The sequence below is a fragment of the Juglans regia genome, chromosome 13, assembly GCF_001411555.2.
Source record: "Juglans regia cultivar Chandler chromosome 13, Walnut 2.0, whole genome shotgun sequence".
Taxonomy (NCBI): Eukaryota; Viridiplantae; Streptophyta; class Magnoliopsida; order Fagales; family Juglandaceae; genus Juglans; species Juglans regia.
Window position 1 is genome coordinate 13,907,995 of NC_049913.1, and position 22,056 is coordinate 13,930,050.

A 22,056-nucleotide genomic window follows, 5' to 3' on the forward strand; every position below is an offset into this window, starting at 1 on the left:
TCTTCAAAGAAAGCTGTCTTCAGAAAAGACACACAAATTAGGACTACTACATAATTCTGACAGGTTCTCTCACGCGGGACCGAGCCATGTTATACCGAGATATCCACTGTCCAGTACCCAGAACATAATGCTCAAGCTCACTGCAAGTCTCCTTTTGACCATTGAATATATGATCTATATTCAGGGTTAAAAGATTTAACCAAATTAATATCTAATAATTTTAAGCCCTGTCATATCGATCAGGTCCATTAATATTTATGAATTAATCCCCTCCTAAATAGAAATTACAACCATCATCACAGTCTTATAAGTTATAATAGACATGCACCCTCTCTAGAGAAATAATTATTGATCAATACCAAATGTTGCAAAAGACCTAAGAAAGGTGGAATTCAGAATGAAAAGAAATATAAATGTGTTAAAGGACATGGAAATCAGTATAAATCATGCTCTTTGAGGAATTAAATTATAAAACATACTCACTAGACTGGTTGCCAACTTTCTAATCAGTGAAATAACAAATTCAGTGTAAAAACAGTTTTGGTAATAGCACTACACATGCAAAAACAACACAGTAATAGCACAAACAATGCAAAAAAAAAGCACCCTCGATTGCAATTTCAATGCAAAAATAGCAAACCAATACCAATTTATGTGCAAAAATAGCACCATTGAATACCAATTTTAGTGCAAAAACAACACACCAACAATGCAAAAACAGCACTATGGAATAGCAACAGTTTTGACAATAGCGCAAAAATAGCACAACAATAGTATAAACAATGCAAAAATAACACCGTCAAAACTAATTTTAGTGCAAACAGAGCACTAAAAACCCAACCAGATTAGTGCACAAAAATCTCAATCTTAAAAAAAATTAGGGTTTTGAGTTAGCAATAACAAATAAAAAAGAACAAAGAAAGCTATGAATTGAAGTTTTTATCAATTTTTAATTAAAAATCAAACCCACAAATTAATTAGCTGATGACAGTATTTGTAAAAAGTTAGGGTTTTTTTGAGAAAGTAAGAACAAATTAGTTCATGAAAAAAACAAGATCACAGCAAAAATAAAATCTCAATCTCTGAGCACAAATTTGTAAATTGTAAGAAAAATTCGAAAACAACATAAGCAAGAATAGATTAGTGCACCAAATAGACAAAATCACAGTAATAGCAAATCTCAATCCAACATCACAAGCTTGTAAATTCCTCAAAAAGTTGGAAACAACACAAGTAAGAACATATCAGTGCATCAAATAGACAAAATTACAGCAATAGCAAATCTCAATCAAACAGCAGATGATTATAAAAAGCTAGGTTTTTTTTTTCTTCGAGCAAGCAATTCATAGATCAGTGCACCAAATAGTTCCAAATAAGTGCATAGCAAATCCCAATCTCTGAGCTCTATAAATTGCAAGAGAAATATGAAAACCAACACAAGTAAGAACAAATTAGTGCAATAGAGAAGTTCGGTGGCCATTCATGGAGGATCCCGATTCTCACAAAGTCAAGACATGGAGGAAGTCAAACAGATCAGTATGTGCAAGAGAGAAGGGGGAATCCAACCATAGAGGAAATCGAGAGGGGATGAGGACTTACATTGATTTCCGATGGTGAGGCTGCCGTCGATAGTGGCTACAATGCGAAGGAAGGGCGAAAACGACGAGGGCACCCAATGGTCGAAAAGAAGGAGACGTGTGACCAACGACGGAGGAGGGTTTGAGATCATAATTCTAATTTTTTTTTTCAAAATATAGGGGAAAACATCCTCTACGACACTGAATGCGAATGCTCTCAAGGCCAATGACGGAGAAAGAAAAATTCAAGACCTCAAAATATAAGCAAGTCACTTTGAAATACTTGTCATAACGAGACAATCCTAGAACATAGAAAATTTAGTCAACCAGTACTTTTGTAAATATACAAATGAGAAATGTTTCATCTATAAATAAATTTTATAAAAATAAATTAAGAAATTGACGTGATTTAATATGACATTTCAAATATATTTTATAGTAAAAATAATTTTAAAATCTAATATATTACATTAAGACATATTAATTTATATTTATTTTTATAAAATATCTGTGAATGAGGGATTTAAGTGATCTAGTTTACATGGTGCAGCCCAATCTGAATATCGTAAGTTTATAAAAAAAAAATCATGATCTACCAATAATTCTATATCTTCACGAGAGATGGATCAATCACGGAATCAGACCAAACGAGGAATACAGTGTATAATTATGTGTTGTGCAAGTATTATATATTCTTTTTGAAAAATAATAGAATTTATTTTAAAAAGAAATTTATTTTTTATGTAGATTATATATATATTTATTTATTTTAAAATATTATATAATATTTACATATTTTATGACTGTAAATATTATTTATACGATGAGAATAGCCTCTAATACGGCGCAGCTACTAAATACTTTTAGCAGTTCATTGGGTCAACCTTTGCAGGTAGGCTTATTTGGGCTTTCTTTACTCTATAGGGCCCATTCAAGGTTGGTCCAGAAAAAACCATTAAAGCCCAATATGAATCCACCAAACTTGTTTCGACCCATTAGAGAAGGCCCACAAGATCGTGACCTGACCAGATCCAAAAAGTTTTGTCTTGTTCAGTAATGTGTTTTTCTCGACTTGTTGGTCCACTTATCAGTGAAGATAAAAAGAGAAGGGAAACCTATCATAAACATCTGTAAATAGCCAACTCTCGTGAAGGCTGTCCAGGACCGAATTCCTGACCTCTCATAAAAATTATAAAAATAGAAAAGAATATCGTAGAGACCTCATAGTTTCATGCAAATAAAGGAACAATCTTCAGGTTTTTTTATCCAAGTATGTTTTGATGGGATTGGTTGATTCATCTTCGTGTTATCTTTTTCTGAATTGGGCTCAACTTTTTTAGCCCATTCATGCTTTTGGATGGGCCTTACCTCCTCTGCATCAGAGCCCGAAGCCTGACCCCTAAACAATAACAGAGCTTGGAGTTGGGCCAAGGAGCCGGTGCTAAAAACTGAACAGAAGGCCTCACTTCTATGTAACCCCCGGTTCACTTTAATTCAAATAATTAAACTTTTTTTTTTTTTCAAAAAAAATGAAAACTAAATTACTTCTTCACCCCTCTAATTTTATCATTATCACTTACCAAATACCAACAACCGGTTGAAAAAAAAAGTGTACTTTGCCCCAAAAAAACCCTAATCCCCCAAAAGCTAACACCACCAAAAGATAACCCCTCAAATTCCTTGCAAAGCCATCACCAGAGTCACCACCACCGATCTCCCCAAACCCTAGGCAAGCAGGAAGGAAGCTGCAATTCAAACCACATTACACATATAACCCTTTTGTTTTAACAAAATTTCATCGGATTGCCACTTTGCACCATTTCGTTAAAAAAGAAAAAGAAAAAAAAAATCACAATTGGACCGTGGTTGGTACGCTCCCAATACTGGAGCCAATAAAGCCCTAATTTTGTTGCCTACGTCGGATTAGATGGACCGCCTGTAGCCGGTAAACCCATACATCAAGCAACCGGGAAAAATGATCGTCGAGAAATAAAAATTACTTTACCTCCACACCACACCCCCAATTCTTCTCCTCCTCTATTTGAGTATATTGTGAGTGTTTGTATGTGTGCGCGTTTTTATATCCCCATTCTTCCTAAGTCTCTCTCTCTATCTCTACATTGTATCCTCTGTTTCCTGTTTGTGTTCCGAGAAAATCAAAAAGTAAAAACTTGTTTTCAATCCTTAGTATTCTCTCCTTCTTGTGTTGCATAAACACGTGTAATCTTCAGACCGAGGATTCTTTCTTTGTTTTGTATGTTTGTTTTTTGAAAGCTTGGTTTGGAAGACTTTGGTATTCGGCAACTCAACGATCTCTCTCCCTGCAAATTTCGCTTCGATAATATTAACGTTTTCCCTGTGATTTCTCTGGACGTTGCTTCATCTTCAAGTAACGCGAATTACTTGTGTTTTTTTTTTTTGGTCACGATTTGGCTCTTCAGAGGTGATCTGTTCGAGAGGTCCGGATTGGAATTCTTGCTTCTGATATTATTATTCCTGTTTTCGTCTTTTTTTGTCTTTTAGATCTGCTTTCTGGTTGTTTCATTCGTGTGAATGAGCGAGTTGGTCTTGCAGGATTTTGCTTTCCATCGGAGTCGGAAGCATGATTTGCTCTTGAAGAGAGAAGAACTTCGCTTGCAGAGATGAAGAGGTCCAGAGACGACGTTTACATGGCCTCTCAACTTAAACGGCCTATGGCTTCTTCTAGAGGAGAACCGTGAGTTTTTATTCTCTTTTCTCTTTTGTTTTTTTTTATTCATTTTAGTGTTACTGTGTAGACGATGAGGTTAAGCTTCTTAATAATTGAAGTGGTGAATTTTGGCAATTGTTTTTGGCCCCCCGGGGGGCAGTCGTTGTGCGAGTTTTATTAATGGATTTTTATTGATTTACTTCGTTTGTGGTTACTATTTTCTTTATTGTTTATTTTTCTAGATGAGACTGTGAAATATGTTTGATTCGTTGAGAAAAGATCCTATTTTTGCATAATAAATTCTGCTAGAGGTTTGATTTCGTTTAGATGTTGATAGAGAAACCCAAAAAAATAGCGACCGTTATGTGCACTTTTCTCATCTGCTTACGATGAGAATGTGTTGGAGATTTAACTTTTTATTCTAGGGGGGAAATTTTTTTGGGTATTGATCTACTGGAAGAGTTCGTGAATCTCACAATCTGTCCAATTATCTGTGTTATTTTTGGGAAATGAAGGTCTGGGCAGCCCCAGATGATGGGAGGGGGAAATACACAGAAACTGACAACAAATGATGCCCTAGCCTATCTCAAGGCGGTGAAGGACATATTTCAAGACAAAAGGGAAAAATACGATGATTTTCTTGAAGTCATGAAAGATTTCAAGGCTCAAAGGTTTGATTATGATTTGCTTAATGCTTTATCCTGGCGTTTTTTTTTTTTGTATACTTTTCTTGGGGTATGGAGATACTGTTTATTTTACCTTGTTGATTGGTATTACTTTTTTTATTGTAGAATTGACACTACGGGTGTCATAGCAAGGGTAAAGGAATTATTTAAAGGACATCGAGACTTAATTTTGGGTTTCAATACATTCTTGCCAAAGGGATATGAGATCACCCTCCCACTTGAGGATGAACAACCTCAACCAAAGAAACCGGTGGAATTTGAAGAAGCTATAAGTTTTGTGAACAAGATAAAGGTAGATTCCACAACTTCTTCTGAGGTTTGCTTTTGGTTTCAGGTGTTGTAATCTAAACAATTCTCTTCTGCAGACACGATTTCAAGGTGATGATCAAGTTTATAAGTCATTTTTGGACATTTTGAATATGTACAGAAAGGAAAATAAGTCCATCACTGAGGTCTACCAGGAGGTTTGCTTCTTCTTGTCCCTCATTATGGTGCTGCAGCATTTATTCTTAACATTTTTTGAGATTTTTGGTCTCTGCTCTTATCAAAAGAGATTGTGGTCTCTGCTATTGATGATTCTATCTTTTGCCTTATTTAGGTTGCTGCACTTTTCCAAGATCACGAGGACCTGCTTGATGAGTTCACCCATTTTCTGCCCGATACCTCAGCCGCGGCTCCCACTCCTTATGGTCAATCTGGTCGGAATTCAATGCTCCGGGATAGAACTTCTGCCATGCCTATCATGCGGCCAATGCATGTTGACAAGGTTTATTTATTTTCATATCTTCATGTCACCCCACAATTTCATGATCATTCAGCTAACATACTAGCATTTTACCAGAAAGAAAGGGTAATGGCTTCAAATGGTGAACGTGACCTCAGTGTTGACCGGCCTGATCCAGAAAATGATAGATCTTTGATGAGAGTGGAGAAAGAGCAACGGAAGCGTGGTGAAAAGGATAGGCGAGAAGACAGAGACAGGAGAGAACGGGAAAGGGATGATAGAGAATTTGAGCATGATGGCAGTAGGGACTTCAACATGCAACGTTTTCCCCACAAACGAAAACCTTCTCGTAGGCTTGATGACTCTGCCGACCAATTACATCAAGGTGGGGATGGTGACGAGAACTTTGGAGTGCGTCCTATTTCATCCTCCTATGAAGATAAAGGTTCCTTGAAAAGTGAGTGTTTAAACTGTTTTGATGCTATACTCAAGACTTTTGCTAAACTTTGCACCCTTGTTCCACTTACCAATCTTATTACAAAAACACTTTATCTCTCAAGTACATTCTTAACTTATTTCTGTCTGAATATGGTTTTTAATTTGGGAAACGGGGAAAATAATTTATCATTTTGCATTAGAAATTTGTTGATTGAAAAATACATAATTCACATTTGTTTTATGTTGTTGTTGGATAAGATATCAATTATATGGGAACATTCAGAGGTTCTTCAATATTTGCAGTGTTTTCAGAAAGAGGTCACTCATAATTAACTCTAGATGTCAACATTAACTTAATTGCTTAATTTTATCACTGTTCAATGGCGTGATCTTTTTCCTCCTTTTTCCCGGACATGTATACTAAGCATGTTTGCTTCCCTTTTTTTTAGTATTGTTCTCTTAGTTACGATCCTATGTTACATATCATGTGAAGAGAAATCTTTTGGTGAATTTTCTATGTAAATGCTATAAGTTCTCATCAATCCTTATCTAGTAATTTTTCTGTAACCTGCCTTTTCTTACGTTGCTTCTTTTACTTGGTTTATGTTCTGGCAGGTATGTACGGTCAAGAGTTTGCCTTTTGCGAGAAAGTGAAGGAGAAATTACGAAACCCTGATGATTACCAGGAATTTTTAAAGTGCCTTCATATTTATAGCAAGGAAATAATTACACGAACAGAATTGCAATCTTTGGTATGGCTGATAAAATATCTGTTATTTGATAAATTTACTGTGGTCTCATTGTATACTTGAGTTTATTTATTTATTTCGATAAGTTATATGGTTTGAGTTTATTGATCATTCACTAGGATCGATATTACCTCAAACAAAAAAAAGTGCTAAAATTCGTAGGTTATTGAAATACAAATGTTTGGCTGGAGCTCTGTATAAAGAATAGACATAAGGTGGCACTATGCACAGCCGTAATTACAGTGGTTGGTGCCCGTTTAAATTGGTCAATCTACAGCTTAGCATGAGACCCTCTTCTTCTCTTATCTCCTATAACATGGGTAAGGTTGGTCAGTAGTGGTGATGTTGGCTAGTTGGACAGATCTAAGAGGCAATCAACAGATCAAGGCTGTATGGAAAATGCTGCCTATTTGCATCATGTGGTGTGTGTGGCAAGAGCGCAATGAACGGACGTTTGAGGACAAAGAGAGATCGTTGGTGGAACTAAAAGCTTTCTTTTTTCGAACTTTTTGTACTTGGGCCATAGCCGTTAATTTTAATGGCCAAGATTTTCATGAGTTCCTTGTATGTTTTGCCCCTATGTAGTATAGGGTCTTCTTTCTACTGAACATGGCATTGCCTATTCTTTTATTAATATACTCTTTACTTATTAAAAAAAAAAAAAAACATGGGTAAGGTTGGTTAAGATAAAATTGATTTCATATTTGGGGCACACTTGAGTTATCCCAGACCAGATGACATATATGTAGCAAGCTTGTTTCTTTTGACTCTTTTTCTGGATTAAGGAATAGAAGTATACATTCTGATTTAGCACAATGGAAAAAAGATTATGTTGTTTTGGTCTTTCCTTGATGAATTAAGCACATCATATTTTTTTAGATTGAGAAATTGTTAATGCATTAGATGTTTTAAACCCTGTCCATTAGCGAAGGCATATACCAAACTCTAGTTTTTCAAATACTTCCTTTCCTGCATTTGTTGCTGCAAGTGGCGTATTGTAATTTGAGTAAGTTTCTAGTCTGGTGTTGCTGACTGCACTAATTTATATAGAGAGATTTTGTGTCTGCTTGCTTGTGTGCTTAACATTTTCAATAATCATTTATAACACTAGCTAAGTTTCCCCTTTGACTTAAGAGGCATTAACAGGAATGGGATAACTAATTTTTTGATTCTTTGACTTATGTCAGGTGGCTGATTTACTTGGAAGATATCCGGATCTTATGGATGGATTTAATGAATTCTTGGCACGTTGTGAGAAGAATGGTAACTCTTAGCTAGCATTTACCTATGGATTCTGCATTGTTAAATTCGTATCTAACCAAGTCTTGCACTGCAGATGCTCTCCTTGCTGGTGTCATGAGTAAAAGTGCGTAAGATGATTTCTTTCCCTTATTTTATTCTCAAGCTAGATGCAGTTTTTTGTGGGAGTTGTTTTAGGCTGGCGTTGTTTCTGAACAAAACCTTTTTGTAGTTTCCTGTGAATGCATTATGATTTTCTCTAACTTAATGTTTGGAGTGTAAAATTTAGGACTCGTTTGTTTTCAGAGATGAGATGAGATGAGTTAAGATTAAAGTTAAAAAGTTGAATAAAATATTGTTAGAATATATTTTTTAATATTATTTTTGTTTTGGGATTTGAAAAAGTTGAATTGTTTATTTTATTTTGTGTGGGAATTTGGGAAAGTTGTAATAATGAGGTGAGATGAGATGAGATGAGATGAAATGTTTCCTAAAAACAAACGAGCCGTTAATTGAACTGTTACTTCATTACAGAAGCCTTGTGGATTGATGGACCTTCGCCCAGACCTGTAAAGATAGAGGATAGGGACAAAGATCGAGATCGTGAAAAGGATGATGGGGTGAAAGATAGAGACTGTGAAAACCGAGAAAGGGATAGAGTTGAAAACCGGGAAAGGGATAGACTTGAAAAAAGTTCTGCCTTTGGCAATAAAGACGTTGGGGGTCATAAGATGACATTATTTTCCAGCAAGGATAAGTACATGGCAAAACCTATTAATGAACTTGACCTATCCAATTGTGAGCGCTGCACTCCCAGTTACCGTCTGCTGCCAAAACATGTATGCAATGCTTTCTTTTTTTATTTCATAATTTTTAGAGATTGAGTTTCTTTTAGTAACTCTTTATATTCATCTGGGTTTTTTTTTCCTTTCAATGATGCAGTATCTAATACCTTCAGCTAGCCATAGAACAGAACTTGGTGCTGAAGTATTGAACGATCATTGGGTGTCTGTCACATCAGGAAGTGAGGATTACTCTTTTAAACATATGCGCAAAAATCAGTATGAAGAAAGCTTGTTTCGTTGTGAAGATGACAGGTTAGAGGTTGCCTGAGGTTATTATATTTATGTTCCTTGTTTCTTTCCCTTTTTGTGTTTTTCAATGTATTGTTCTCATTGGACTTTAGCTTTGTTTCTCTTGTTAGTTGTTGCTGTTAATTTGTCATCTATGCTTGTGTTCTATTGCTTAGATTTAGGCCCTGTTGGGATTTAGAGGTGAGTTAAGATGAGTTGAGATGGTTGTAGATGAGTTGAATAAAATATTGTTAGAATATTATTTTTAATATTATTATTGTTTTGAGATTTGAAAAAGTTGATTTGTTTATTATATTTTGTGTGGGAATTTAAAAAAGTTATAACGATGAGATGAGTTGAGGTGAGTTTCGAATCCAAATGGGGCTTTCTGGAGTTGGTAATAGCACTATTGATATCATATAAAGTTGGGAGCTTTATCATGGTTTAAAATATGTGCTGTGGAAATTTAGGTGATCTCTTTGTAATTCTGCTGTCAGGTTTGAACTGGACATGTTGTTAGAGTCTGTAAATGTAACAACCAAGCGTGTAGAAGAGCTATTGGAAAAGATCAACAACAATACATTGAAAACAGACAGTCCAGTTCGTGTTGAGGAACACTTCACAGGTAGTTTGATTAGTGACTAATAGAATACTTAAAATTATTCAAGTACGTGTATTGCAATATGTAAAGCTAACTCTTTTTTTTTTTTTTTTCTGATGGGGATTTTTCCTTGTCTGTTTTTGTAGCACTGAATCTCAGGTGCATTGAACGTTTATATGGCGACCATGGACTTGATGTCATGGATGTGTTGAGGAAGAATGCACCTCTTGCTTTGCCAGTTATACTAACACGTCTGAAGCAGAAACAAGAAGAGTGGGCACGGTGTCGCTCTGATTTTAATAAAGTCTGGGCTGAAATTTATGCCAAGAATTATCACAAATCGCTTGATCATCGTAGCTTCTATTTCAAGCAACAGGACACAAAGAGCTTGAGCACAAAAGGTAATTTTGCATTAACATCTTGGTCTATTGATACATTTTAAGCTCCTTAACACCACAAAAGTTTATATGTCATGTTCAATGTTCATGACATACGATAATTTTGTATAACTGAAATAAATATCACTAGCAACCTTTTGAATAAATTCCTTCCTCCCTTGTGCAATTGTTGATGTTTTGTTTCTTCTCTCCTTGTTTGGAACAATGTTTGTGCATAAGATTACAAATGTACACAAAATGTATTTGTACTTAGATTACGCCGTTTAATGAAGTTTTATTACTTATAAAAAAAATAAATAAACTGTGTTAATGCATGACATGATAATGTCACCATAATTTTTCTAAGGAAAATATAAAAGTCTCGATACTACCGGAATAAAAAAGGCTGCTTTACCTATTAATATAATTATATAAAAGACAATAGACTCATCCAATTACCACAAGATGTTCTGATGCAACATATGTTCAGTTTTCATGGTTTATTTGTCATGTGTTTTGCAGCCTTATTGATGGAGATTAAAGAAATTAGTGAGAAGAAGCGCAAGGAAGATGATGTGCTACTTGCTATTGCTGCTGGAAATAGACGACCAATCATTCCAAATTTGGAATTTGAGTACCCTGATCCTGACATCCATGAAGATCTATATCAGCTCATTAAGTATTCCTGTGGAGAAGTTTGTACAAGTGAACAGTTGGATAAAGTTATGAAGATTTGGACAACATTTCTGGAACCCATGCTTGGTGTTCCTTCTCGTCCTCAGGGTGCAGAGGATACTGAAGATGTTGTTAAGGCAAAGAGTGATTCTGTCAAAAGTGGTGCTGCAACTGTGGGGGAAATTGATCTCAGTGCTGGTGGCAGTGCTAATGTGATAAATCCTAAACATTTAAATCCTTCCAGAAATGGAGATGAGAGTAATGCACCAGAACAATCAAGTTCTTGCAGGGCTTGGCCAGTAAATGGGGATAATGGAGTTAAAGAAGATAGTCCTCTTGATGAAGAACATATTGTACATAAGAAAGATGCTTCATGTGATACCCCTCCACATGGTAAAGTACAGATCAATGCATCTATGCCTGATGAACTATCTAGAGTCAGCAAGCAGGATAAATCCAATGAACAGTTAGTTAATTCAAATGCATTGGTTGCCTCTGGAGTGGAGCAAAGTAATGGAAGAACTACCATGGAGAACACATCAGGTTTGCATAATGCTTCGAACTAGTCATGCCCGTATTTGTGACAAAATAATTTCAGTTGAGCCTGTCACTGCTAGTTCTTTTGATTTTTTGATATGTTTCACTTTATCCTTTTTTTTATATATAAATATTATGTGTCAGTATGAATTCTGAGATACTTTTTTTTTTGTTACAAGGACTAGGTGCTACTCCATCCAGACCGAGCAATGATGTTGTTGAGGGTGGGGTCGAGTTACCTCCATCTGAGGTATGGCTAATATTGTGTTGCCGTCCCCCTAAAGTTAACATCTCAAGTTTACCCATTTGTCCCCTGGCCATTAGATTTAGTTGGTTTTGCCTATGGGCTTTTATCGGTCTTAATTTGGACTCCTGATGTTGGTTAGATTAAACTTTTTGATGGTTGCTATGGCTAGTATCTTTAACTAATTATGAAATATATATATTTTTTAAAAAAATGCTATGGACACAAATAGTATACAACTAGTGCACAACTACATATTAAATTTTGTTCTTTTAAAATTTTGTTGACTATTGCTTTGACTTTGGTGTATTTAAATTAAAAAAATTAATATTTTATTTTGAAGTTGTAAAATGGCTGCCCCCTTTGTATTGGTTCCCTTTTATGATACAGTGGTGGAACCACGTTGAGGCTAGAGAGGGCCATGCCCCAAAAAAATAAACTAATTATTATTTAAATTCAAATAAAAATTGATAAAAAAAATAATATTGATTCCAAAACAATTTAAAATTTCTTAAAATATTTTAAAATTTTGAAAATATTCTTCTAATCCCATCTAAAATTCTCAAGTCTTCTTAGCCACTGTTTTGATGGGTAATTATGAAATATATATTCCCAAGTAAGCTTTTAGCCTTTTAGTAAGTCATGGAGTATCATCGATCAATTGGCTATGAAGTTTTATCAATAATTTTTAATTTGTGATATATTCTTCTCTCAATACACCCAACTCCTATGATGTAATTTTTTGTGGTGATGTTTTTGGTGTTTTCTATGGCGTGATTTGTGTTTGAGGCTAGTGTGCAATGGGTTATTCAAAGATTGTTGGGATCGAATCTAAGGTGTTTGAGATGTCAAGGGATGGTAGATACGTGTTCGTAATCAAAAGGGGATGGAAAGTTGTGAAAGAGTTAAGCTTAGGGACAGCCACGACACGATGGTTCTCTAAAGTGCTGGAGGATTGCATGAAGTTTGGGAGTTAGGAATTTTATTTCGCTCATCAGGAAGGAGCCAGGGGCTATATTGCGCAACGATGTTCTAACGCACGAGGATGTTACATGGCACTGGTGGAATATGGTGGAGGTGGCCGTCAGAGTTTCATTTTTATACCAAAAGATAGCGCCGACAGGGGGTGGTGGAAACTGGCAAAGGTGTTGAGGGAAGCTGGAAGAGAAGATGTTACTGAACGCTGGTCACAGCCAGGGATGACGGTAGCTCAAGATCATCACCAACCTTAGTCGTATTGGGAGGCACTCCAACAACCTAGACGTGAAGGTGTCAGAGGGAGAACTAGCTTTGATGTATTGGCTTGCTCGAGAGGTGTTGTAGGCCTGCAAAAGTCATGTAGTGGTGCCGTTTTCGTATATGCTTAGAGTATGGTGGAAGGTGGCATGGATGCTGTCAGTCTGACTGAGGAAAAGTACCAGCGTGTTTTGTATGAGATGAAGAGACAAATGGGAGAAATGCAAGACAAATTAGATTGGCTTATACGCTGCATTGAAGAGAAGAAAGGGGTGGGTGTGGGTCTCACAATGGGCCAGACAAATGGGAGGGCTTCTTCAGGGAGTTTAGTGGGCAAACAAAAGTCTAATGGGCTTCAGCAGAATTCTAAAGGAAAAGAAATAATGATTCTGGGCTTAGGCGTAGGGATCCAGCCCATGGCCCAGCAAGGCCCTAACCCACACGTAGGCCCTGTGTGGAGGAGATAGAAGGGGAGTGATGCAGGCCCATCAGTGCATGGGGATCAGTCGCTGGCGACAACCCAAGGGTTTTTCTCGAAGGTGGTGGAGCCATCGACGGGCGTTTCGTTGTCGTCGGTTAGCACCTACGGTGTTTTCTTAGGGCAAAGGGGTGCTTCTAGCACTAGTTATGTCCTGCTTGTCGTTGAGGTGCCAGGATCAACATAGACGACGGAGGCAATTGGTGCCTTGACTGATGCTACCTCGTCGATAAGTGTAACAACGACAACTTCTATAGATAAGAGGTGGCGAGCTTCGAAGAGGCCATGGGTGAAGTGTCGCAATCACAGGGGTGGTATCCACAGAATGAATCACCAGAGGCTTCTGCCTCTTTTATTGGTATTCTTGCGTCGGAAAACTTACCGAATAGTGGAGGAGAGGGCCCTCAAGGCAGTTACATGGAGACGGGCGATAGTCTTGGCCCAAACTTCCTTGCCAAAGACCCGAGAATGGAGGAGGTAGTTGGGGGGGTGTCAGATGATTCGAACCGGCAATTAATCCCCCATGATGGAGTGTGCAATGATGGGGGAATTGCTGAACCAACCCCACTATGTATGATATCTCCCAGTCTAAACTCAGAGAGGTTTATATCAAAGTGGGTGTTTAAGGTTGAGGAGGTACAAATTGTAATTGGGTTTTCTTGTGTAGGCTTCAAAGAGCAATTTAGAGCCCTCCTTGTAGCTATTGAAGATACTCGTTTGAAGTCAGCCGCAAAGAGAGATAGAGAACTCAGAAGGCTCAAATGTACCATTAATTATGCAACAAAGGAGGGGAGTGGAGGAAGGGATAGATTGAAAGAGAGGGGTGCTTTTTTTGTTAATGAAACCTAAGATCCTTTCTTGGAATGTGTGGGGGCTTTAGGATCGCAACAAGCGCCTTCGCATAAAATCTTTGTTACGACGTGGAAGGTTGATGTTTTGTGTTTCCAAGAAACCAAGTTGCGTGTTATTGATAGAAGAATCGTTTGTTGTTTGTGGGGATGCCCTTTTATGGGCTGGTCTTATTTGGCTTCTAGGGGAGCTTCAGGCGGCATTCTTTTAATGTGGGATAAGAGAGTGGTGGAGGCGGTTGATGAGTGTATTGGGAATTTCTCAATTGCTAGCTTATATAAAAATGTTGAAGATGGGTGGGAGTGGGCTTTTGTAGGCACCTATGGGCCAAACATGGATGGAGATAGGAGTTGGTGGGTCTATACTATTTATGGGATGTGTTGTGGTGCATGGGTGAAGATTTCAATATTACCCGCTTTCCTAGTAAGCGATCGGGGCATATTGAAACTCCTCGGCCATGGAGGAGTTCTTTGAGTTCATATTTGATTTGGACCTCATGGACCTTCCCCTTGTTGGGGGTGAGTTCACATGGTCAAATAGCCGGGGTTAGTCCAGGTTGGACAGATTTTGTCTCCCCTTCGTGGGAGGCTCATTTTCCGGAGTTGTGTAAAAAATGATTGCCTCGAGTCTACTTAGACCATTTTCCTATTTTGTTAGACTGTGGAGGTGTTCATGGGGGATTTCGGTATTTCAAGTTTGAAAATATGTGGCTAACAGCTGAGGGTTTTACAGAGAAGGTTCGTTCTTGGTGGTCTTCTTATCAATTCACAGGTACTCCCATTTTCATTATTGCAGGTAAGCTAAAGGCTCTGAAGCAAGATTTAAAGAAGTGGAACTTGGAAGTCTTTGACAACATTGATGACTAGAAGACTACCCTCATGGAGGAGCTACAAGAGTTAGAAGGGAGGGAAGTGTTGGGAGATACCTCGGAAGAAGCATTATTGAGGAAGAGTTTGGTTGTGACGGAATTGGAAAGGGTGTCGTCGATGGAGGAGACCTCATGGCACCAAAAATCTAGGGCACTTTGGTTAATGGAATGTGATAAATGTACAAAATTCTTCCACAAAGTGGCTAATTCACATAGGTGTAGTAATGCTATCGAGACACTCCACTCAGGTACTCAAGTGTTATCTTCACCCTCTGAAATAGAAGACCATGTTGTACATTATTATGAGAACCTCCTCACAGAATCAGCTTGCTGGAGGCCAAAGCTTGATAATTTGTTGTTTGAGTCTATTGACCGGCAGAGTGCGAGTTGGTTGGAAAGACCTTTTGATGAAGCTGAAATCCATAAGGTCATTTGTGGCATGGCGAAGGATAAAGCACCGGGTCCAGATGGCTTTTCGATGGGATTCTTTCAAGCTTGTTGGAATATTGTGAAATGTGATGTTATGCAGGTTTTCTTTGAATTCCAATCTTTCAAGAAATTTGAGAAATGTCTCAACGCAACGTTCATTGCCCTCGTACCGAAGAAACAGGGGGCTACAGTAGTTGAGGATTTTTGCCCCATAAGCCTTGTGAGTGGAGTGTACAAGATCATTTCGAAGGTTCTTGCAAATCGGCTAAGCCCGGTCTTGGAACAAATTATTAAGCCTCAAAATGCATTTGTTCAGGGAAGACAAGTCCTTGATTTGGATCTTTATTGCCAATGAGTGCTTGGATCATAGGCTGCAGGAGGGAGTTCTGGGTATTTTATGCAAGCTTGACATGGAAAAGGCTTATGACCTTGTGATTTGAGAAATTCTTTTATATTTGCTTGGGAGGTGTGGCTTTGGTGATAAGTGAATTTCATGGATTAGACATTGCAACTCTACTGCTTGCTTCTCGGTATTAATTAATGGCACCACCTGCTGGTTTTTTTAACAGTTCTTGTGATTTGAGGCAAGGGGACTCATTGTCTCCTCCACTTTTTGTTATCGTTATGGAGGCACTTGGTTGGATGCTGAAGGCTGCTGTGGGTGGTGGTTGTTATCTGGATTTCTGGTGGTTAATGGTACTAATGGCTCTATTTTAATCTCACATATCTTATTTGCAAATGATACTCTCATTTTTTGTGAAGCGAACCATGGCCAGATTCAAAATTTACGAGCACATTTGTTATGCTTTGAAGCCTTTCGGGGCTTAAAGTGAACCTTTGTAAGTCCGAGATGGTTGCTTGGGAATGGGGGAGGAACCAAAAATCCATCTTGTTAAGTGGAAGAAAGTTTGTTCTCCAATTTCGAATGGTGGCTTGGGAGTGTGCAACTTGAGGATTTTTAATAAAGCTTTATTGGGAAAATGGTCATGGAGGTTCCACTTGGAGGGGGATTTACTGTGGAAGGAAATCATAGACTCTAGACACGGAAGTATTTGGGGGGGTTGGTGTTCCAATGGGGGGGGGGGGGGGGGCTTATGGAAATTTATTAGGAGGGGATGACAGACTTTAGAAAACCATATCCGTTTTGTGGTTGGAAAGGGCACCAGCATAAGGTTTTGGCATGATGTTTGGTGTGGAGATTGTGCTCTTGATAGGGCATTTCTAGATCTCTTTCAGTTTGCAGCCAACAGGGATGCCTTCATGGTGGATCTGAGGGTATCTTCCCATGGTTCTTACTGTGGAATGTCCTATTTAATAGGGATATTCATGATTGGGAACTACACTGTTTCAGCATTTTTCTGATTGATATACTCTGGGAAACAATACGGCACAAGGGGATAGGATGCAGTGGAGGTCCAATGGCAGTAGGAAGTTTACAGTTAGGGAGTATTACAAAATTTTGGCATCACAAAGTAAGATGATTCCGCTGTATATTATGTGGTGTATTTGGGTGGAAAGGAATGAGTGTTACTTTGAAGATGGGGAGCACACAATGGCGGAGTTTCAGAATTTTTTTTATACACTATTGCTTTGGTTTTCTGCTAATGTACTTAATGGGAACAGTGCTTATGATTTTCTGTCCTTAATTTATCATTCCTAGAATGTATTTAGGTGTTCTTTTGTATACTCCCTGTGTACACGGGCTATGCCTATTTCATTCGTATCAATGAAATTTACCTATTACTTATATAAAAAAAAAAAAAAAGTTTGGTTAATAATATGGTTGATAATCCACTTGTAGAATAACTATTTGGTTGATAATTGAGCTTGATGCTAGGTTCTTTGTCTCGACTCTTGATGGTTACAAATATCATAATTAATATGGGCTGAGAAAATGTTTTTTCTTTTTCAATTGATCCTAAAGGGTGGTGATTCTACAAGACCAATTATATCCACGAATGGGGTGATGTCAGATGGCGTCAAAGTTCGCAGATACCATGAAGAATCTGTTGGACACTTCAAAGTTGAAAGAGAAGAGGGTGAAGTATCTCCAAATGGAGATTTTGAGGAAGATAATTTTGCAGTTTATAGAGATGCTGGTTTAGTGGCCGTGCAGAAAGCAAAGGATGGTGCTGTAGGCAGGCAATATCCAACTAGACATGGAGAAGAAAATATATGTGGTGCAGAGGCAGGAGAAAATGATGCTGATGCCGACGATGAAGGTGAAGAAAGTGCTCAGAGGTCTTCAGATGACACTGAGAATGCCTCTGAGAATGGGGACGTATCAGGAAGTGAGTCTGCTGATGGTGAGGAGTGTTCTCGTGAAGAGCACGAGGAAGATGGAGATCACGATGAGCATGATAATAAGGCTGAGAGTGAAGGTGAAGCCGAAGGGATGGCTGATGCACATGATGTTGAAGGGGATGGGACATCACTCCCATATTCAGAACGTTTTCTTCTTACCGTGAAGCCTCTGGCTAAGCATGTCCCTTCAGCATCACATGAGAAAGAAAAGGATTCTCGGGTGTTTTATGGAAATGACTCCTTCTATGTGCTTCTTAGGCTTCACCAAGTAAGGCTTATCATTTGTTAATGTGATTTCCTTGGCTTTCTAAAAAGGGGATTTTCTAAATGTATTATATGATTGTTATCATAAACTATACTTGTATCTTTTTTACTGATTTGGCAGACATTGTATGAGAGAATACAATCAGCAAAGGTTAATTCATCATCTGCTGAACGGAAATGGAGGGCTTCAAATGATTCAAGCCCTACTGATCTTTATGCCAGGTGGTTTAGCTCTTGTTTGTTTCTCAAATCAACTCAATGTCGGTGTCTACCAATCAGTTGGCTTTATGTTTTTGCTTATATTACTTATAAAAAAAAATGTTTTTGGTGTTACAGGTTCATGATAGCGCTTTACAATTTACTTGATGGTTCTTCTGACAATACAAAGTTTGAGGATGATTGCCGAGCTATTATTGGAACTCAATCATACGTCTTGTTCACGTTAGACAAGCTGATATATAAACTTGTTAAACAAGTAAGATCCATATTTAATTTTATTTTTAATTATCTCCCTTTCTTTCCATTTTGTTATTCTCATCTGACCTATTAGGGTCATCTTCATGCACTTGCTTCAGCTTCAAACACTTGCTACTGATGAGATGGACAACAAGCTTCTCCAACTATATGCATATGAAAAATCAAGAAAACCTGGACGATTTGTCGATATAGTTTATCACGAAAATGCCCGTGTTCTTCTTCATGATGAGAACATATATCGTATTGAATGTGTATGCCTCAGTGATTGTCTCCTTATCTTTCTTGAATAAGCGCGCTTTCTTATTTATTTTTGATTAAAATGTGTGAAGTTTTATATGTGCCCTAAATTGTGTGATTGTAAATTGTTTCCAGTCATCGACACCAACCCATTTGTCTATTCAGCTTATGGACTACGGACATGATAAGCCCGAAGTGACTGCTGTTTCCATGGACCCTAATTTTTCAGCATATCTGCACACTGACTTCCTCTCAGTTGTTCCTGAAAGGAAAGAGAAGTCTGGAATCTTCTTGAAGAGGTATGTAATAAATACGAGAAAAAGATAGTCACTGCTGTTAAGTGGTCATGGCTAATAATTGCCTGCTGCTGTTTGCAGGAATGTTCGCAAATATGCCAATGGCGATGAAAATTCCACTGCTTGCCAGGCAATGGAAGGAGTTCAAGTTGTCAATGGATTAGAGTGTAAGATAGCTTGTAATTCATCCAAGGTATGTTTTATGAAATTTATTTCTTGTCTTTTTTGTTCCAATGATGATATGGTATGCAGTTTAGACATAAAAGAGCAGATAAGCATGTAATTAATACGGAAGATTTCTGTTGTATGTTATAGGTCTCATATGTTTTAGATACAGAAGACCTATTGTTCCGGGGGAAAAGGAAAAGGGACACTTACAGCTCATGCCACGACCAGGCAAAGTCTTCAAGCAGTTCAAGTAGACGACAACGGTTTCACGGACTGCTTTCTAGCTGGATAATATGACTTCCTGTGACCCCAAGTAGATATTTGTATGTACTAACTTTCTGTTGCTGAATCTGGTTTGACTAGGATTGATATCCCATTTTGCTAAAACATGTGTCTGGGGAACATGTCTGTTGGGTTTAGCTTTTAATATGCATATCTCCTATCACACCCCAAAACCACCATGTTAAGTCAGTAATGAGAGCCAAAATGTCTGTATTTAAGTCAAATCATAGCATGCGTCACCAGGGAAAGTTGTTATTGGCTCTTTCTCTGTTGTATTATAATGTTCTTTTTCACAAATTGCTTCTCAATAGTGCAGGATTTGTTGTATCAGGGTGTGAGGGTCTGTGGGCGGTGGGAGTTCTACCTCTTGTATGTGCTTTTGTAGCTCATAGTTTATTTTGGATCAGGATTGTTCCTTTTTTCCCACAACAGAATATTTTTCATCTTTAGTTTTTCCAGCGAATTTTTCATATTAGATTTAAATTCCTATATTTTTCATGAAAGTAGGCCGCAGTTGAGGCTTATGACCTCTGGACTGGAGTAGTTTAATTTAAGTTTGAAGTTGATAGCGTACTGAGTCTTTGCACTGTGCGAAGAAACACGAGGTAAAAAGGCTAAAAATTCAGAGTTTAGTTACGATAGGATTGGCTTTTTTGCATCTGGTGTAGAGTTTGAACTAGAAGATGTAATCCAATAGGGGGATGCATGTACTAGAGAAATTAGTTGGTTCTGAGTCTGCTGACTTATCTGTTGCTCGAATAGATGTAAATTTTATCTAATATGATGATGTGGATACTTTTGATTTGCAGTAGTTTTTTGCACGCTTCAGTTACTCAGGCCACCAGAGTTGAAAAGATTACGACGCCACGAAGGGAAAAGCTTTCGTGGAATGAATCATCTTTCATGTATTCTCACATTTCTGTCTCACCGACCAAATAAGAGGGGGGGGGATATCGCTCGACGGTTGTAGTATACTGCATGTTTTTGTGGCGTTTCTAGCCACAATAAATGTAAATAGAGGTAATTTGTGATGTAAACTTGAGATATGCGTCCGTTCCATTCATCGATATTATTGTTAAAATCTTTTTTTATTTCCCCCTAGGGAGATTCCCTTGTCCTTTTAACATTTATCACAAAATCTCTCTCTATCTCTCTCTCAGCATTTGAAACCTCCTGTGATTTCTTAACATTACAGCAATCCTGAATATGATTTCTTACTAATTTTCCGTGTGATAAAATGTTCTACGGCTGCATTGCTAAAGGCGACTGGTAAATCTTTGACGTGCTAAAAATAATGAAAAACGCTGAGTTTAGTCAAGCAAGGCAAGCGCCGCCTAAGCGGCTGCTGATGTGGCAAACATGACCAAACGTATCATTTTGAATTATTTTTCATTTTTCCAAACTTTTTCGCATCCTCGTCTTTGTGACTTTTCAGGTCAAATTTATTTCCCTTTGCGATTTTTCTTTCCAAACGAGAAGTTTTCCTTTTCTACATTAGGATTAAACGAAACCAATTATTGAAAAACACCATCCTAAGGTTGCTGAGAAAAAAATAAGTAAATATGATCCTAAACTTCTCACAATGGTAATTATTACATATTGAAGTGAATTTTTTTTTTTTTTGAGAAAAGTTGGGAAACGGTCCGGCTGTTAAATAAAGAATAGTAGCCCTTCATTCACACTGCGACACATAGACAATATATTGTGTTTATTTTACATCTGCATGGAACCGATCATTGAATCCATTACACCTTCTTCTTCACTCGTATTTCGTATGCTGCCCCTTATACTTCTTCTTGAGGAACCCCGACGGGCTCAAAATCTCAACACTGCCATCCCACATGGCACTCGATCCAAACGGTGGCGGAGCTCGACCTAGACGGTGGTGGTGACCCAGACGATCCAAAGAATGGGCTGAGGCTAAGAGGGAGTGCGAGAGAGAGAGAAAGAGAGGAACCTGCTTACTTGACTCACCTTGCTCATGGCAGATTCTCTAGAACGAAGGAACCCGGTTCCATCTTCTACAACTTTTGGATAGAACCAAGCAAAAATTCTCAAGAACACAAAAGCCCTTAAGAGAAAGCAAAAAATAACTTGAATCGCAACTCATCATAGCTTTAATCCAACTAAGAAATCATGAAAATCGAGAAACTAATTAGAAAAAATGAGAAAGAAGGTGAGAATCCAACAATGGAGACTCACAAAGATGGGAAAAAGAAGAAAATCTAGAGCTTCGCCCCGTTTAACCCAGTTTAACCCATCTCTCTTGCGTCAGAAGCTCGAGCTCCCCTTGACCGAGTTTTTCCCTTGCTCATGGTCTTGCAAAGTGGGCTGCCTCCAACCTTGGTCGGTGTCTGACGGTGGAGGGTGAGTCTTGGTTGGTGAGCTGCCGGCTTGGTGGCGCAACAAAGTGCAAGAAAACGAAAAGAAATGTGAAAGTTGTAACCTAATTCTATGAATAGAATTACTTGTGATTCTGTGTGGTGAGGCTTAAAGGGTTTATTGTGTTTTTGTCTACGTGTTACTGTGTGCAAGGTTTTGAATTTCGTTCCGTACCGG

The 22,056-nt window shown here is 38.0% G+C and overlaps 1 protein-coding gene across 3 annotated transcripts; it reads left to right on the plus strand.

The window, feature by feature from the left end:
* Nucleotides 1-3,617: 3,617 nt before the first annotated feature.
* On the plus strand, nucleotides 3,618-20,668 carry LOC109008676 (paired amphipathic helix protein Sin3-like 4). 3 transcript variants are annotated; one of them, XR_001998980.2, is made up of 25 exons: nucleotides 3,618-4,036; nucleotides 4,152-4,293; nucleotides 4,782-4,937; nucleotides 5,058-5,244; nucleotides 5,318-5,416; nucleotides 5,551-5,718; nucleotides 5,794-6,133; nucleotides 6,730-6,866; nucleotides 8,051-8,126; nucleotides 8,200-8,229; nucleotides 8,637-8,941; nucleotides 9,045-9,199; nucleotides 9,673-9,800; nucleotides 9,923-10,177; nucleotides 10,676-11,371; nucleotides 11,545-11,615; nucleotides 17,394-18,041; nucleotides 18,159-18,259; nucleotides 18,374-18,512; nucleotides 18,613-18,765; nucleotides 18,887-19,050; nucleotides 19,129-19,240; nucleotides 19,363-19,538; nucleotides 19,814-19,866; nucleotides 20,307-20,668. XR_001998980.2 is itself a non-coding variant. In XM_018988861.2 (24 exons), exons 2-23 carry the CDS (start codon nucleotides 4,220-4,222, stop codon nucleotides 19,510-19,512), a joined length of 4,344 nt encoding a protein of 1,447 aa, XP_018844406.1. In that variant the 5' UTR covers nucleotides 3,618-4,036; nucleotides 4,152-4,219; the 3' UTR covers nucleotides 19,513-19,538; nucleotides 20,307-20,668. The 3 variants fall into 3 exon arrangements, 2 of the variants coding, with proteins under 2 accessions (XP_018844406.1, XP_018844407.1); XM_018988861.2 differs by lacking the exon at nucleotides 19,814-19,866; XM_018988862.2 differs by lacking the exon at nucleotides 19,814-19,866 and having other exon boundaries at nucleotides 20,310-20,668.
* The last annotated feature ends 1,388 nt before the right edge of the window (nucleotides 20,669-22,056 follow it).